A 19889-nucleotide genomic window follows, 5' to 3' on the forward strand; every position below is an offset into this window, starting at 1 on the left:
ATTTGTACATCCTAGTATGATATGCATACCTAGAAAACTAGTATGTACATGCAAAGTCAACTAATAATTGATAAATGAACAGTTCAGAGGAACCTGAAAATACATTTTTGCTAAAGCTGAAGGTAAGTTAATAATAATCAATTAATACTATAATCTCTCTAGTTGTGAGGACTACATGGTAAAAAAAAAAATAATGGAATTGTTAATGTATTTTATAGCATATTTAAATAAGGATCCATGGAGAATGCCAAGATGGAAAGTCAACAACATGGCCCCCTCAAAATGCTATTCAGCAATGTATAGCTTTAAGCATCAGTGTGCTGCAAGTTATTTACATGCTTGCGTGCTTTGCTAGTTCAGTGTGGAAATACATAAAATATGAACAGATGTGCCTATGTAAAACCCCTAAATTTGGGGTTAAAGTTAAGGATTCATTATTCGTTAAGTCACTAAATATAAATCCACACACAAGCACTACCTCTCCCCTCTGTGACTGCCTTTGAGGCAGAAGATTAAACAAAAGCAAAAGAGAACAAAATTAAAGAGCAAATACAAGCTGTTTTCAAAACAAACTATGGCATTTCTCCATATTATTTATTTTTCCTTAATTGAAAGGTTCTTTTTTTAAATAACACTTTCTTCCCTTCTGATTTGTGGTCTTTGCTTCCTACTCGCACTTACTGGATTTAGTGAATTCACTGGATTAAAAGGCTTTAAAACTATCCCACTTTAAAATACCACATTTTCTTTTTACTTTTAAAATGACAGATTAGCACAAATTGTGTTATAATTAGAGATGATCACGGATCAATGCAATATGTATGCAAGTTGTGTTTGGAGCAGTTTCTTAAATGACAATGTTTCTATGCTATAGATGTAGCACCTTTAAATAATCAATTTAATTCAAAGCAGTTCTGGGAAGGATTCATTCACTTACCCGTATCCAGCTGTTGGCCTTCAATTCCACAGGGTTCTGTGGTTCACTGCTGTACAGACAACATAAGCACCACATCAGAGTCTTCTGGCTTTCATCTGCAGAAAAAAAGCAAATAAGGATGCATTTAGGAAAAAAAAAAAAAAAAGAAAAAAAACACAGACAGAATTACACACAACAATCGCTATCCATCCGCAAAACCAAAGGGCTAAATATCAGTCTCAACTCATAATGCCTCCATTCTACCAGATTCAGACCACACATTTAATATTATTCATATATAGTTCTTGTATAATCATTCCCTTCAATAGCAATTTAAAAGTTATCATAGAGTTTAAAATCTATACAATATTTAGACATTCTTGAGAAAGATGTACAGCCTAGCAAATTGTTTACATAAATAACACCTGAAGCTATCATTAAGGAATTTAAGTATCTAAGTAATATCATCTATAATAAACAATATTCAACAGTAATACAATAATTACTACATGTGTCTGAAGTTTGCACAACTAAAGAGCATTTGCTTCTGACAAAATTAACTTCTGGATTCACGAAACCATTCAAAACAAGAACGTAAAACATAGTGGTTTTTGTAAAAACAAATTAAGATTCTCTGTGCTTCAGGACATTGACATGTCTGCAGACAGAATACCTGAACACTAATGGAAAAAATCCTGTTGTGATTTTCTATTCAAGATCAGATCAGGTTTATACTTGATTCTAACCTACTACTGCTAACAAGATGCCATCTCTAAAACCCTACTATACTTAGCAATATTGCTACTGTTCAGATGCACAGAGAATATTACAGAAAGGCTGATTATTTGGAATAAGCAGTTGAAGAGCCATTTAATTCATGATTGTTTCCCACAACTTCACTTTCATTTGGCCTTTATTTTAAATAGAAATGTGCTTTGGCAGATACCAAGAGCCTCTCTATTGAATTTCATCCCAGAGTAAGATTGCATCATTGTAATACAAATTATGAAAACTAGATGTACTATTGAAGCTTTGATACAACATTCACTTACTAAGTGCCACTATTTTTAATTATAATACGAAAGAGTATTGCTACATGAGTTTTAGAAGCAACATTAGGAGATAATCTGAATATTATAACGCTCAACAAATTATTTCTGCTATTCTCTTTATATTTTTTATCCAGGATGTAATAAACAATATTATGTAGAAGTGCTGTGTTGGCAAAGCCCGAAGAAAAACTAAAAGCTCCATTAAACAATGTCTATATTTTCACCAGGTGATCAGAGATGTTAATATTGATTTAAACCAGTATTCCTCAATAAATGTCTAACAAGCCTGTAGGCCATCAGTGGCCTCCCACTGACTAACATCTCTGCACAGAAATGGTTTATCAAACATACACATTTAACTAACTACAATTTGGGATATTCTGCCATTGTGTGCTGGGGGATTTTTTTTTTAACATGGGTTTTTATGAGGCTAATAATTTCCTAGGTTGTTTAAGATCAGAATAAAAGACACATCTTGCATACCACTCAGCAGAAATTTGAAGTGTCCATACTCACTGATTGCAATCATATCCAACTAGCATTCAGATATCAGCACTAGAAGTCAATATTATCTCCTTCAAAACTCATTTTATCTAGACCAACTCTGATACAAAAATCATATGGGAGTTAAAAATAAACAACAGTGATTTATTGTCCAACCAGCTCAATGATTTGCTCAGTCATTTGCTTCTCGGAAAAAAAGGAGTTTAAATATTATAAACAGATATTGTTTTAATACTAGTAATTGAAGTCATCTGCAAAGCCAGACTTTATTAACAGAAAAAATATTTAGAATCAAAATATACAGGCAAATAAACAGAAAAGAGAAAAAAATCAAGTCCAAACCACCTATCCCAAAGAAATGTATGTAGTTCAAGTGCTTACAGTCCTCCTTTTGCCTCATCCTATTTGTAGCTGTACATCTACGGTAAGCCATATAGTCATTTTATTTAAGTTACAGTTTCTCAGTAACCAGAAAAATCAAGGAAACATACATGTAACAGCTTAATTAGGACTTAGAGATGAAAAGATTTTTTTGCTACTCAAGAAGACTTCTAGCACACTTCAGCGTAAATTGCATATACTATTGCCTGTCAGTAATATAAATCAGTACGATGAAAGCTAAAATGATGAAAGAAAAGCTTTAACAAATGAAGTGCGATTTGCCAATATAAGGAGCTTATACAGATTTAGCTAGATACATTCAAAACTCAGTCTACTTGAAATGAGCATGTATTTCTGTCATAGCCATGCTTACAGTTCCTTCAAAATTGAGAGTGTGTAAAGCTGAGCAATTTTCCCAGACAAAATCACTTTTTGGCCAGGACACAACTGAATGCCCTATAGCCTCCTTTAGATCTGTGAAAAGGAGGAAAAGGTGTCATCCAGTCCTCTTGCTGAAGTACCCAGTAACACTGTGGAGGCCGTTCTCAGGTTCATCGTATTTTTTTCACAGCTGCTTTAAAACTGGGACAGAAATACAGGAAGATTAAGAATAGGAGATAGATTTTTAATCAAATTTACGGCAACTGCAAAAGATAATCACGTCAAAAGACCTAACACAGAGAACCATGGAAAAGTTAGTGGTCGTTTTTTTCCTCCTCTCATTTTGCTAGTAATTGTGATCCCCATGAAAAGCCTACCATCCTGGTATGAACTGGAAGCCATTATCAAGATATGAACTAGAACATTTGATCTTATTACGGTTTGAAAGAATGCATACTGTATCTAAAAATACCTGGTAAATACATGCAGAGGAACAAAATTAGCTAATTTAAAGGTGGAAATTATACCAAAGAAAAATCTCACCAACTTTCTCCTGAATTTAAGTAGGTTAATGCTGGAACTCCAACTAAAGGAATGAAATTTTTCTGTAGGAAATTTAAGACAGCTTGGGCTCTCCTTTGTATGGGGAAAAAAAAAAAAAAAAAAAAAAAAAAGCTTTATTATGAAATATATAGCAATCTTTCCATGCCAGTCTCCCAGGAGGAAAAAAAGGAAGAAAAAAGAAAAAAGGGAAGAACGGTTGTAACTCCTTTCCCCTAACACAGTGTGGTCTGAATCATCCTATGATTCAGTCCATTTATAAATACCCTATCATGAACTGGGCCAGAGGCAAGAACTAATGAGAAAGCTCTTATTTTAAAATCAGAAATATTCTTTTTTGGAGCCTTTCATAAAATTTCTGATAAAAAAAATCCAAAAATGTAGATTTGCTGCAACTGAACTTTTTGTGGAAATGAATAGATACATGAGCATGCACACATACACATATGCAGATACTGATATACAGAGCCACCAGGAAATTCCCCGGCATTTATAGCATTAGTTTGAGATTCAAGACATTTGGGCTCAAAACTTAAACAGGGAAGGGCTTACCAAGAAGATAATCCTCCCCAGTCCACAGAAAAAAAGCACCAGAATTCCTTACCAAGAATAAATTCTTCATATATCCCCAGTGGTTTAGGGCCACAAGTATGGCCATAAGATTTTGTTTGGTCGTGCTTCCCTCAGATTAGTCTTCTAAATAAGGCTAACTTGGTCACCTCCTGCTCAGGAGTGTTTATGAGGAGATTATTTTCCCTTGGAGACCATGCTTCCTGCACTGACTGGTCAGCTATGTCAGCTCCCAGCACCAACAGACATACATTTGAGGTGATAGGTATTGTGGTTTGGACATGAAGCAGAAGTATAATGTTTTTTTCCTCTTCCATGTATTAGTATGAAAGACTGAACTGAACAAAATTAGTTCCTTGTACTGCAAGGGTGGCCTGGTCTCAGACATATGCCTGAATGAGCTATTTATCCAAACGAGAAATTATATGAAACCCACTTGAGAGTCAGCATTTGCTATAGCCAACATTATCTTAGAGAATATCTTCAGAACTAGTGCCAAACAAAATGAAAATCAGCTGAATTTAAAATGCCAGCTGTCCAAAGAGAACTCAGGTGGCTCTAAAAAGAGGAAGTGGTGGGAACACATAAGCAGACATCTTCAGGTCTACTGACGTCAGGAAGTCTCCTTGACCCACCATTAAGCGTTCAAGTGAAGGATTCCGTTGTGAGCAAGCGAAGTTTTCTGAACTGGCTTGCTTGCAACTCCGAGGCAACTCTCCTCACTCCTCCTCACAAAACAAACAAAAAAACAAACCAAACCAGGGCCCCCCACGCGCACACACACGGAAGCCGAAAGTAAAAATCCATTCTCTTGCAATCTTCAGAAGTAAGGAGCGACTTGTAGGAAAAGTGCTTTTTTTGCTTTAGAAAATGCTGAGGGATACCAAAGAAGAAAAGAATAGGAAACAGAGAAGGTATTCCTGGGATTGTTGTGGAAAGGAGTCAAAAAGCAGAAACAGATGGCTTTCATCTTTGATGAAAAGTGAGGGACGTCTCATTCTACAAGTTAATACGCTGTCGGCTGAAGAAAACTGGTGGTCTAAAGACTTGCATATTCCAAGGAAAAACTGAGAAGGAAAGCATGCATGTAACTGTAAACATTAATAATCATCATCAGTATTCTCAAAACTGAAAGTATGATTAGAAAGGGAACCTTTCCATTGCAAGAGAATGGTTTCCCCTCTCACTAAGAAGTCCAGAGAGAAAAAAACATGGCTTTTCTCAGAAGGTGCCACAAGAGTACACATTTGCTGCTTAGTGAAAGTCAGCTATGTTTAAATCTATGGTTGCTTCCCAAATTTTCTTTACAAAATGGAAATGCTGACATAATGCATGTCAACCATGTGCTTCACAGACATGTTCATTCTGCCTGTGCTTGGCCCTGGCTGGAAGAAGATAAATCCAAACCAGAAGACACATAATCACTTTAGCCTAATGCTGTGCTTGACCTTATAATAAGCCATTCCAGGAGACCACAAAAGTAGTCCTTTCCTGAATTTCCCCAAAAGGAAGAATGAACCAGAGGAGACAGAGTGCAACTTTTTTTGTAGTTGTAGTAGAATACTGACAAAAGAATATTTTAAGAAAACAGATACTTTTAGGGGCTAAAAGAGTAACTTAAAAGTAATTTTCTGCTTAGCAGTAGATCTTCAACCATTTATCAACATCTCAGTCCCTGCGTATGTATTGGAATTGCTGATGATGTAGCACAGGTAGTGTGCGCTACTTCCCACCACTTTTTATGTCCCTAACTTCTTTCCTCCTCTTTGTTATCACATACACGTGTGCACGCACACATACTTTAAGAGTAAGAGCCTCTTCATTTTTTATACCTTTTCTTTCCATGTTACCACTGTAATGTTTTGCTTTCTGATCTAATTTACATTTTCACTAATTTAAAAAGGGGTGGAAAAAAAGAAATGCAGAATAAAACCTATGAAAACAAACGATCATGAATTTAGCATAGCTTTCTATTAATAAACACAACAAAAGAAGTATCAGAAAACGGAATTCTTCTTTGCTAACATATATAATAGAATATTCTGTTATGTAACTGGAAGAAATCTCTGTTGAAAGTAATCTGAAACAGTAGATGATATGCATTTTGAGGCCCTAACAAAAATAAAATTAATGAAATTCAAAAAAAAGAAAAGAAAAAAAGAAAAATCAGAAATCATGAAGCACGTAAAAGTTCATTAGGTTTAAAGCCTACTGCTCCCAAGTCAAGATTCTGCAGATAATCCTTGAAATTAATTAGAATCAAAAGTAAATTTAAGACTGCCAAATGCCACATATTTTACATAATTGTACTAACTTTTATCTCAAAATTTTACTTAATAAAAAAAGAATTAGAGGATAACAGATAGACAACTATTGATAGTAACAACTCTGCAGCATTTTTACATAAAAATCAAAGTATACATCAAGTTGGACTTTGCTACTTTCTAGACAATAAAATTTTAGGAACTGTTATAGAAAGATCATTACAAGTTCTCACCATATCCTATAACAAAAGGATTCCAACAGAGCCTTCCTAGAAGCTGGCCAATTAAAGGGAACTGCTGGATTGCCTCAATTGAATTCTGTTAAAAAAAAATTAAAAACAAACAAAAACATAATAAATATACTGTGCCTCAAAAGCAGGTTAGGAGCATTGTTAATGATAACTTATAATCCCAATGATTTTGCTGTGAAATGCTCTGGAAAGCAAAATCTCTTCAGAATTTCCTGAAATCAGCTAATTTCCTCAACTAATAATACTTAACTATGGTAGAAAAAAAATTCCCCTCGAATAATAGGAAAAGTATATTTGTAAACAGAATTTTATGATAACAAAAGCACAGTTAAAATATATTTTGTTGCCCCTCATTGCTTTAATATGCTGTGTCACAGAGTTTCTGAAGAAATTAATACACGCTATGGCATAAAACTAAGTATCTTTCTGTTGCTTTTGCTTGCTTTCTTTAAATTAAATGACATAATGACTAGTCAGCAAACTGTCATTTAACTTCTAACAAAATAGAAAGCAGCTTCACTATGAAAGTAGTAGGCAGTGTAGTCTATATACAATCCTGTGTAATCAGTCTTATTTTTCCATTTTTGTAGCTTTACTGTCTAATAAATGAAGGCTTTTAAAATGGTACTGTGCTGAGATAACGTGTAAGTAGCAAGAACGATAACCATCTCCTGCTGCTGCAATAAATTCCTTAGATTTGTCTCACATTTGGGGCGAGCCCTAGACTTTCTGGGGCCATATGCACAAGGTCCATTTCGAGCCAAACCTCAGATTACTTGAAGTAGCAACATTAATTATATTTTTTTCCCTGTCTAATTATATCTTTTCCATCAGATATACACACAAAGGACAAAGCATCACTACCCGACAATCTTTTATTTTAAAATTCAAATTTCAGTTTAGGAAAAATTCAATCTTGAGAGAATATTTAAAAAGAAATACTTTCATAAACACTCAACCTCATAACATAATACCATATTTCTAAGGATAACTACAATGACTACATATGTTTTCCTGAACATGACTTTTTCAGTATACACGTAAATAACAAAAACGTATTAAAAAAAAGAAAAAGCAATCTAGTGAGTACAGACAACAATTAAATTACTTGACAGAACAGCCAGCAGCATATGCCAATGATCTGACCATATTTCTAGAATTCACTATGTATGCCATAGCACTGGGGTTAGCATGTCAGCAGACTCTCTAAGATTTAAGGGATCAGTTACGATTTTGCATGTTCAGGCCTTTAAATAATCCAATTTATGACCTGACAACCAGAATCAAATTCTTGTTTATTTTAAAGAGGTTTTTAAGGAGGCTGCAGGATTGGCTGGGAAGTCTCACATGACAACATAACCAATCAAGAAGAAAAAGCTGCCTTCACAATAAATCAGGGAAACAGGAAGCACATTCCTGTTTGCATTACCTGTGGCAGTTTCCCCAATTTGCCTCTCTGATCCAGCAATACATTAGGTCAATACCACAAGCTTCTTTGCTACTGTTAGCTTCTGGTTTTGTCAAAACACGGTTCAGATGGTTTCTGAGGCTGTCTTCAAAACAGTGCATTCTTCCTGTTAAATTACTTACCATATGTTTTAAAGTCTCATAAATCTGCTGGAGAAACTCCTGCAGTTGGGGCAAGTGACGGCACACATCCTTCTGGGATTCCAGAGTGGTGGCTTGTCCCCACTCGGTAGCCTTATCCAGCCAATACTCGAAGTTCAGTTTAGGCACTGCAGTATCCTGGGCCATTCCACAGTCCTAAAAGAGATTGCAACTCCCAATCAGGCGGATCTAAACACGGACTTGAGACCAAGAATGCGAGAGGGAGGAAGGACTTCTGCTAATTTTTTGTGCTCAGATGGGAAAGGGAGAAGGAACGAAGGTTTTCTCCTTTGTGTTCACATTCAGTCAGGCTGTCAATTTGCTTTTTAATTATAAGAGGACAAAACAGTAACCCCCCCGTGACAAGGCAGCAAAGGTGGCATAGTGATTGGCAAATTACCTCAGAATGTGCCACCCAGCTGGGTCTCAGGCTTTTATTATCTGAATTTGTCATCGCCAATATTTCATTCAAAGAATATTAAAATAACGTGAGCACGCACACGTGGGTATGCAGAAACACATTAATGCAATGCTTTCTTTGTGAAATATTATTTTTCTTTTTTCTGGTATTTTTTGAAAAAAAGTATTTGGAACACTTTGCATGACGGAAAACTGAAAATGCCTGTTTCAAGGTAAATTAAAGCATTAAAAGATTTGCTCAAAAGACAAGGGTTTTTTGGGGAGAGGGGGAGGGAAAAGCAGGGGAATTGTTTTAAGTTCTGCATTTGTAATTGGCTGTAATGTTGTAATTGGCCAAACAAGTTTTCCTTAAAGGAAACTAATAAATTCAGTATTTTAGCTGCATTTTTTTTTATTTATTTTCATACAAAGGAGGGAAAAAATAAAACATGACCATGTGCAAGATCACTGATAACCCAGTTCTGTAAGATATATAGTCTATACCTAGTTACATACTTCACTGAAAAAAAACTGTGCTAGAAGAAACAGAATTATTGCCAAGTCACAATATTGAAATCTTGAACCAGCGCAGCAGGCTCTACATTAACCTTTAAATCTGTCTGAAAGAAACACCTGACAGGCTAGATGAGCTCTTCAGCCATTCAGTCTTTGTCCTTTCTGCCAAGACTACAAAGATGACCATCAATTAAGGCCAAATATGGTAGCAGTTTCCAGATATCGGTTGGTGTCCACTTGGAGGCAGATTCAGACATTAGTAGAAGCAACTGAAGTTGGTGGATATTTACCTTCTGCAGTTTTTTGTAAGCTATGGACATGGAGCTATAGACCAAAAAAAATAAACCTCAACCCAAGCACTAGCCTTGCAAATCAAGCCTGCTTTATACAGCTCTCATTAACTCTTTACATTCACATCACTTAAATAACATGCTAATCCAAGCCAGATAAAAATCTTAAGATTAATAAATTTTCTAATCAGAATATATAAATAAATGCCCCATAATGAATCACAGCTATTATATGAGTTGGATCCTGTCCAGCAAGAAAACATTTAAACAAGGTAAGGTAGTTGGCTGGCCAGAGTTCAAAGCATGTTTGCTCTAAACTTGATCAAAGTAACGTAAGTAAAGCCTGTGCTTTCTGCATTCTTTATTATACTCCCATTTCTATTTGTAACTGTTGCTGTCAGTGGAACTCTTAATGGATCTGTGCAGTGCCAAAACCCTACTGATTTTCTAGATATCCCTCAACTAGTAAGAATTAAACATCAGCTATGAGACTTCATCACAATAGCACTCTAGTAAATGGCGTAGGTCAAACATCCAGCTGCAATTAGCCATCAAACTCACTATTGTCACAGGCACATAATAAAGAAGTGAAGAACAAGTTATGCCCAGAAATTTGACTTACAAATCTGCATAAATTAATAAGCGTGTTTCTTAACTGCACATAAGATTAATCCCCCTGAATAATTACAAAATAAGCGTTCTAACAGAATGGTTGTTCAAACAAAAGAAAACCCCCCCCACACACGGGAGCATTTGAGCCAGTCACAGAGGGAAATGAAGACTGAACAGAGGATCCCCAGGTAAGCAAATCAAACAGGCTTTTCTCCTGTACAAGGTACATGCAATAACCATTTCAACATGCACACTGGCACAACAATCATAGGGCGAGTATAGTCTTTTTCCAGAAGTCTGATAACCCAGCTCCACAATAAGGAAGGTGTTTTATCTCCCTTCTTAATTACATCTAAATAAACTTGCAGGTCCACAGCAACTGCTTAGCAGCTCCTTAGCTAGTCCAGAGCAATTTCCTTAGATGAAAAACAGTCAAAGATTGAGATGCACATTCTTGCTTAACTACGACAAAAAGGAGAAACATCAACACACAGTTTAAGAGAAAGTCTTAGAAATTTATATATTCAATGCACTGCTAAATCCATTTGTTTATTTTTAGTTTCTGATAGTTAATTCCCTTAACATACTTGTGCTGAATCTCTTGGATATGAGCAAAGTACCATCTCGTCTACAGAACGAGTTCTAGTCACATAAATAAAACAGTTGTATGATGTATGAAAGCATAAGCAAAGGGGCTGCACGTATGCACACACACCCCCCTTAAAAATCCTTGACGTAAGAGCTTGCCTTCCAAAGAATCAATACTGAACTTGCTCCTTTCAGATCATCTGTATCTCACAATTCTCCCAAAACAGATTTCAGAAATTTATAAGTTTCACCCACAGTCTAATACTCATTCATGGACAAGTCCATGGACAAAGACAGAGACACCAGCTCTCTGTCCAGTTTCTAAAGTAGATTAAAGGACAAATAAGCATATTTTTCTGATATTTTTCTGATAGTTTTCTAAAATTGCCTTAGAATGACTACAATATAAGAAATAAGGAGCAAGTGGTCTATATGATTAAGAGGGCACATAACTCACAATGCATATCCGTAATAAAAATGTGGTACATAGACTGAGAACTAAACCATCAAGAGTGACACGAACAACAATCTTAGTTGTAGGTCTTTTTAGGGAGAGAAGGTAAGGTTGATCATTTCTGTAAGGTTTTATACATAAACTACTCTTGCCAATCCAGTGGTGGTAGAGTCATTGCCGTTATCTGTTTTGGGATACTATCAGTTCACATTCTTATAAAACATGTACTGAGATCAACAAAAGAGCATATTAAAGTAACGTTTCTGAAAATTTCTGTGTTTTTCCTATAGGCAGTTGGTCCTGGTTTAGCACGTTAATATGCTTCAATCCATCCTTGATCAAGAACATGCTTAACTTAACGTACATAAATATTTTGCTGGATTCACAACCTTGCTTATGCCAGACTAAAACAAAATCAGGGAAAAAGAAAACTCACACTTTACACACCTATTTTATTTGCAAAAGCATGGCTTTTAAGCTGTATTTATTTCTTTGCTTTCTTCAGAAGCCTCCAGTGAAATAGCAATTTTCCTTATGTACTTACTTGATGCTACAGCATCCAGTCCTAGAAACAAAAGAGCAATTTTAAAGTTAATCCTGTCTTTACTTCAACACTACTGGAAAGCATACAGTAAAATTACTGAATGTATAAATAACACAATTAAAAAAAACATGACATACCAAGCCTAACACACAGATTTCATCTCAAGAACTATCACAGACATATAGTTTATTAATGAAAGAAATATAAAACCATTGGTTAATTAAATTTAGAGTTAACATTTAGATTCCAGTAAAGTACAAAACATGTAAAAAGGCCTATAGAAACTATAGATAGTAGAGTCCTGATTCATAATTTGACCTGTCATACTGTCAAGTATATTCCCAAGCTCTTTCAGGTTCATTTCCACTTTCTTCATTAGTTGTGATTCCTTTTGTTTCAGCTGCCACAATCAAAAATTGCCTCTTATTTTTGACTATTTATGCAAGAATATCAGAAATTCAGAAGCTGGATTTACTATGCATTGCCTTAAGCTATCTTTTACTTCTAGAAAGCAGGGGAAGAAAGAGTCCTATTGCTCCTCTCGCAGAAGCTGCCAGTCAAACACCCTTGCTCTTGTACTTCCAGGCACAGGGAACCCTGCGGAGCTTAGGCGTGAGGGTATTTGTTACATCTTTCAGAAGCTGAAGGCAGCATTTCTAACAAGGAATGGATTAGCTTTATTCTGTCAAGTGAGCTATCTGGATTAGTGTCTGACATGTAACATTTTAGTCAGTAACTTTTGTTATCACATCTTGAGGCAAAGCTCTACAGTATACCAGCACACTCCACTTAATAACCAAGTTACAGCTACATTCTGCTGAACACATATATACAAATATCACACTGTCAAAGTCTTCCATAGGAAACACTCTCATTTACTATTCATCTACAGTAGAGAATGAAACATTTGAAAAGGTCAAAGAGACACCAACAAAGTTTTCAGAAAACTTTTTCACAACTATCTCCTTGTCTAGGGTCTGAAAATGAAACAATATCCCTCCATCCAGCATGTAAAGCAGTAAAAGAGTACGGTTTTTTCCTCTACAAGCACAGAAATGCAATCATTTTAAATAAAACCGTAAGAGACAACTCAGTAAAAGCACAGTAACTTCTTCACTATTCCAAATTCTGAAACATAGACCCACTAATAATAAAAAGTAAGGAAATATGCAGTTGCTAAAACATACAGCTCCTTAGAAAGAATTTCTGCCATAGAAAATTCAGTTGAAAAAAGGCTTTTACAGCTTTCAATGTCCCCAAATCTACCTTTAATGGATTGCCAAAAAATGACTACTAAATACTTACAAGAGTAAAGATTGGACGAGTAATAAATTCAGCTATGATTTTTTTAAATAAATAAAAGCACTTCAAGTAGAAGGATCTGAGGTATCATTTAGGTACATTATTGCTTTATGTCAGCATCAAGGTTTCCAAATGTGACAAGACCTCGTGTTCAAGATATAAAACTCTCATTCATATACCTTTCCTTGAATTGCTGGTAAGTAGCTCCACACTCCAAAAGAACACATCACTTTCCATTACTCCATCTCCTCTCTCAAGCCATACCTATCAGCAACCCTAGCTTGTGAGAAAAGAAAACCAGTTAAAATATTTATATGACATCAGGGTCCAAAGGCCCCAACCAGAACGGGTCTCTGCTGAGCTAACAGAGCATATAAAGACATTCCACATTCCACAGGATTTTTAGGGCTGTCACACTTATAAAAGCAGAACAGTCTTTTCAATGCACGTTTGTTATTACTCTGATGGATATTAGGAGACTCCAGTAAGCACTCCAGTATATTTTATAATCGAAAGATACCATGCTTTTGGCCCCTTAGTTAATCATCAACTGAATTATGATATAATGTGGTTGATACACTGATAGAGAAGATGACTCTCTCAACTTCCTCTCTCCAAGTTTTAAAGATGATGATAATCACGCCACAGACTTACTATCAAATGGATGATAGTTATGCCAAAAAAAAAAAAAAGTAGTAATTATCCAGAAACAAAGACACTATTTTCTCATTTACTATTTTCCTCTATAAAACATCTATTGGGTTGCTTCATCTTTTTCCCCACAAATCTATTTTTCATCGTCACCTTGACAACTCTCCTTATACTTGCCAAGACTTAACGAAGCATATATTAAGTTTTCTTTTAAGTAGTAATATTTCTAGCATTCTTTATTCCCCACTTCAAAGATAATATACTACTATCCCCAAGGAAATAAATTCAGAAAAAATTTATTGAGGGAAAGAATGAATAATTTTTAGAAACCTCAGAAAGGCTCAAGAGTAGCTAAGACTAGATGCATATTATATGTATTTATATTCTAGACTCCTGGCAGCCCCGGAGTCCAAAACAAACTAGAGAGCAATTTTTATATCTATTCTGGACAATACACTTATGTGCAGTGTTGATTATTAAATAAAATAACTTTCCAGATAACTGCAAGTTTGCCTATTCCTCTTTGCACCAACATCCACACATCTTTCACAGCACAAATGTGCCACTATGATAGAAAACAGCCTGCCTACAAACAGACTTTCTGAATTAAAAGAAATGGCATGCAAATATCTCCTCCCTCTTCCTCTGGAAAGAAAACCAAAAGAACAGAGTCTTGTCAAAAAAAAAGGAAACAACATTGGCTAAGGTGGGTTGGAAAACAAGCAAAATTTAGTAAACTAATAGTTGTCAAGCAGATATAAAATCTGATATAATCTCAATCTCTGCATTGACAGTTCTCCTAGGGAAAGGAAATTGCTCCTCTGAATCGAAGGAGAAATGTTTCCTCTATTTACTCACAGAATTAGTATTTTAATCGCAGTGAGATCTGCCTTCTGAAATATATTATCACGTCTCACTGGAAAAGGAGCCCAATTTTCATCTTGAAGGGACTGTGGTGACTGCCAGGACTATTCTTATAGACAGTGTACATGTGAAATATCCTGCAAAGGTTTAAATCTGAGTAACATCACAAACAGCAAAATGAAGTTTCTGCTTGTGCTCTGTCACCTTGCAGGACTGGAAAAGACCTGATGTCCTGAGAAGCATGAGCTTTATGACCAGTAAGTATTATTTATTAGCCTTCCTTTTGGAAACCTTGATAACAGTAAATACTTCACACAAAAATTGATTTTAAAACTTTCTGGTCCTAATGGCAGGCTTGTCTTGCAACAGTAGATCTCACCTCTGACAGACACGTTTGTGGAGCCTGTGAATAAAACCTTCTTCAAGGAAAGGGGCAGAAATAATATCCCTGCACATCTAATACTAATTCGTATCTCTTGCCCAAGGGAACAGTAAAAGATGCAAAAGATATTTAGAAATGATATCACTCAGTTTTACAGATGTTACTTGTTAGTTCTCCATCATGAATCCTAACAGGTCAATGAGGCAATTAATTATCATTTCCATAGGCAAAAGAGGCAACTGCCAGCCCCCAAAACAGATTACTTAGTCTTTCGGTGCAAAACGAATACAAAGTCTGATCACAAGCTATTGGAAGCCACTTCTGGAAGCAACTCAGCAACAGAGTAATGAAGATTCCAGTGTCAAAAGAGTATAAAATGAATAGGTTTCATTTAACAGGACAAAGCAGACAATAAGGCAAAGTACATTTGCATCTCTGACAGGAGGCTCTACGCAGTTCAACACAACACCATACAGTACGGGGTCCTAAAACAGAATTCCAACTTCAAAACTAGCTAAAGCAAACGCAGCAAGGCCCGTGTGAAGCTGTCCACACTATTAGGCAAGGAATGAGCTGCATGTACAAAATGGAAATTTGTTTCAAGGCAAGAGAGCAGATCCCAGGTTTGACTGGTGCACATTGATGTAAAGCAGATCAACATGGCGTGCCAAAACGGAAGCCAGACTTGAAAGAATCAGGGGACTTCTGGCTCAACATTTAACTACTTGCTTTTCTTCTATACCTGAATTGCTAATCTCTCATCAGAACGCAGCAATCTACCAAGATTTCCAAAGGTAACAACAATTTATGATATGTAAAACAATGTAGCAGAAGCTAGAAATGACACACTGGACATGATGAACAGAAGTGCAAACAAGTACATGCCTTCACAGTCTTACAGAAATGGTGGAAAAAAAACATCTCCTTTCAATGCATTTCCCCAGTAAGGCAAAAACGTACTTATTTCTTTTTACACAGTCCAAACTGCAAACCGTCCAAGATTATTTTGGTAACAATCAGGTCCCTTTAATGTGACAACCTTTTCTATTGCTTGAGGGATAAAGATTTTTTTGTATGGCTCTAATGAAGATGAATGCTAAAATATTCTCAGATTTGTTTTGCTGGACAGAGCCTTTTCACTCAGCCTAATTCTTTCCCAACTGACTTCTGGGGCAACAGCTGCTATTAAGGCCACACAAAGAGAAATGGAGATAGGAGGACAATGCAAACAAAAATTAAATGCAGCTCTGGAAAGGGGAATTAGGCCTGGTTCAGCCTACACAATGCAGACTGCTGAAATGCCTCTGAGAAGTATCTGTGAACATAAAAATAATTTATTTTTAATACGTTGCAAAAAGCCCAATCACTGCTAACACTAGTTTAGCTAGTAATATCACAGATCAATTGCGAATGGACATCCAATATCAGTATTTTATATGCTATACAATTTAGACCTTCTTTGGCAGGCTACGGCGTAAGGAACAAATCTGAATATGTTGAAATCAGCGGCAAAATCGTCATTAGCCTCAGCAAAGCCTAGATTTCACAGGGGGCATTCAGAAGGCTGGGAACCTTATCCACACATAACCCCACAGAGTTGGCAACACCAGCAAAGTCAGATTGGTATTAGCAGCAACGGGAAATTCTTGTTAGATGAAATGTATTGTTTGTATCACCTCCCAGAATCCAATCTGCCACCTAACGCTTCATGCAGAATCTCATGGGTCACCCGATATGAACTCATCACCCTCTCCCGGCAAACAGCACCTTCTCACATACTCTTATTTGAGCCAATGCAAAGACATGAATGAACTATAATTAGATGCAAAGTCTTCTTTTTTTAAAAAAAACCAAATATAAATTGTATTTTCTCAGTTACACTTTAACATGTGCTTGTCACTCTCTTCCAGCTTAAATTCACAGTTGTAAATTCTTATTGTAACTTCACGTTTCTAAAAGCATTTCTTCTTCACCCTCTTCTTTACAGAAAAAGATTTCCTCAAGGAAAAAAAAAAAAAGAAAAAGAACAACAACATCAACCTGATCTGAACATACACCAAACCAACTACTTTGACTTCCCCCTGCCATTGAACCTCCTCCTCAACTAACTTTTATTTATATATTGCTTGAGTGGCATACAAAGAAATAATTGCCTTGAAATTTCATTCCTCTGCAAAAGTCTTAGCCTAGAGATAGTTTCAAAGTTTCACCCTGAAATATATGGCATTTCTCTCTTTCCAGAGTTACAGTACTTGGAGGTACCAGCAAGGGGTGGGTGGGGGGGTGGGGGTGTATTAATCCTTGGCACTTCCTTGCTTTTTAGAGTTTTCACTTTGAGTTCTTCAATTAGCAAAAATGCACTAATTCTCTGGTTTCCAAGAATAAGTAGAAGAGAAGGGCATATATTAAATTGTACACAGTGAGTTATAACATTATTCCTCTGTTCAAAATAGTCATATATGACCTGATATGGAACAAAAAAGAAAAAAAGTATATGCCTTTGCACTAGGTAGTCAAGGAACACCATTCACTTCTACCTATACATATTAAAATTAACAGCAATTAAAAAAAAAAAAAAAAAAAACTTCAGAAGAAGATCCTACCAGAACATTATCTTCTTCCAGCTGGGCTGTGGAGAAGATAAGCAGCTACAAATAAGCAGCAGGTTCCAAAAAACTCAATTTGTTTTATGTTAAAAAACAAACACACAGAACAAAAAGGTTGTTTTTTCTTTTTTTTTAAAAAAAGAACTTTTCAGACAGAGTAAAATGACTACAGCCTTTCTTTTTTTTTAAATTCAGTACTGAGTTAACACTAAAGGGCTGGATCAGCTGACTACACCCCAGCTGAGCGGATCAGCTGGTGTAAATGTTTCTTCCCAAGTTTATCAAGAGCATGAATGCCTCCCTGAGTTAGCGAGGTCAGCATGGGAGAAGTGTATACGTGGCTTGGCCCAACATCGAGTATAAAACCTGAACAACTGACAAAGGAATTTCAAAGAGAGCAACAGGCTTGAGCTGGCTTCACCCCACATATTCCTTCCTGGCCACTGGGGACGCCCAGCGTTATGACAGTGAGCGTGTTATAGAGACCGGTAATGCGGATCACATTGGTATTGCGATTGAAGTGTACATTGCAATTGCTATCTTTTGCTGAGTGTATGCACTTGTATTGTGATTTCAGTATATTGCTGTATCACTCTGCTAAATCAAAAATCCTGTGTAACTTCAAATATCTTCAAAGTAAATGTTTATATAAACGTTATAAACATCTCTGTGTGTGAAATATCTAAAAGAACCTGGTCAGACAGCACTGGACCCTGACAATGGTCCAAACTCTTCAGCATAAGTATCTGAACATCAGGTAAAATACTGTTTACTGTACTGATATCCAGAACTATCCATACAGTGTACAGAACTGTCTTGCTCATACTAAGCTCATACTAATTCCTTTTCTCCAAAACACACTAGAATTTTTTTTTCTTTCAAGAACCTTTAAACTTACTATACTAATGACCCATGTACCTTTCACTGCAATTTTCATCAGCTATCCAAACTTAAAGCGTTTTTAGATATGTTTTTTAAATGTAAGGAAACAAACACCCAAAATGACTTGACAAAGGTCACTCAGGGAACAAATAGCAGAAAGTGAAACAAGACACAGATCTCGCATGTTTTAGCCTGTTAGGCAACACGGCTTCTCAAGGATTTGCTCAGAGATCATCTATTATTCAATGGTGAAGAAAAAAAGATACTGATCACACAGCAAACATGGAGATTATTTTCTTTACAAATTTCATATGCTTAATTACTTTTATATGGATTCTAATGACAGCCCAGTAAGCGCAGGTAAACATGGAATTTAGTTATACTAGCGCCAGCTAAGGCTACTGAATTTCTGTGAAAAGCATTCACATAGTCCATATACAATGGCCGCAACTTTGCAAATGAAAGAATGAGTTTCCCTTCGGTGTAAAACCTTGCCAAGGAGACTTATACTTTTGTCTCCTCTCTCCCTGATGCCTCACACACAGATATATCCACAGAATGAAATTTTCTGAATAAAGATGTATTTATGGCACGAAGTCCATCTGACAGAAACAGCAAAATGTATTCTTCAGAAGAATTAAACAACTTCATGACATCTACACCTTTTTGTTGTACACTATTTTAACATACCCCCACAGACGCTTGTCCCTTGAGTCCATTGACGAGGTTTCATGCTATTCACAGGCATTAAATTAGCCCATTCATTCTTTGCAAATAAGAAGAGATAAGTTTCCTCAGAAACATGCAGGGCAAGAGCTCTGAGTGATTCACTCAGTCAAACCGGTACTGCAGCAACAATCAGCTATGTGGGCATTTAGACTGGAGACCTAGCCAGTGACATTCAAAGCAAAGAGGCCTTTTATTTGGGGAACTTTCAATTATTCCTGCATGTTCCATGCCCATGTACTTTTTAAATGTGCTAATACTGGATCCTGTGAGTTGGCAGTAAGATTTCTGTCCCATACATTAATGAAAAACTCACAATTTAACAATGCCACTGCTGGCATGAAAGCGAAGCTATATAGCTCTGGTATTCTAATGGAAGGGAGTTCCTTGTGAATTCAGGTCAGTCGATGATAGATGAGAACTTTTAATGTACAGCATAGGGAAAAAGTATTAACTAGTGGTATGTCTCTTGGCCTAGATTTCCTGGACACTCACATATGTCAATTTAGTTGTATATTATGATACTTTTATTACTTTATTACAGTCACTGTTTGGAATATTTCAGTACTGTCACATAGTTAATCT

The 19889-nt window shown here is 36.1% G+C and overlaps 1 protein-coding gene across 6 annotated transcripts in view; it reads right to left on the reverse strand.

Annotated features, from left to right (window-relative positions):
• LOC112978819 (Fanconi anemia group C protein) overlaps window positions 1–19889 on the reverse strand; it is an 85090-nt gene that overhangs the window by 61056 nt on the left and 4145 nt on the right. The window contains exons 2-6 of one of the 6 annotated variants that reach the window (XM_026092555.2): window positions 13373–13469; window positions 11892–11912; window positions 8471–8644; window positions 6863–6947; window positions 938–1032 (exon numbers count right to left, since the gene is read on the reverse strand). In XM_026092555.2, the coding sequence (XP_025948340.2) occupies window positions 938–1032; window positions 6863–6947; window positions 8471–8635 (345 nt within the window). In that variant the 5' untranslated portion in view covers window positions 8636–8644; window positions 11892–11912; window positions 13373–13469. Of the gene's footprint in view, window positions 1–937; window positions 1033–6862; window positions 6948–8470; window positions 8645–11794; window positions 11913–13372; window positions 13470–19889 lie in introns of those variants that run through there. The other 5 variants (XM_026092554.2, XM_064501428.1, XM_064501427.1 and 2 more) reach the window with 5 other exon arrangements.

Source organism: Dromaius novaehollandiae, chromosome Z (assembly GCF_036370855.1).
Source record: "Dromaius novaehollandiae isolate bDroNov1 chromosome Z, bDroNov1.hap1, whole genome shotgun sequence".
NCBI lineage: Eukaryota > Metazoa > Chordata > Aves > Casuariiformes > Dromaiidae > Dromaius > Dromaius novaehollandiae.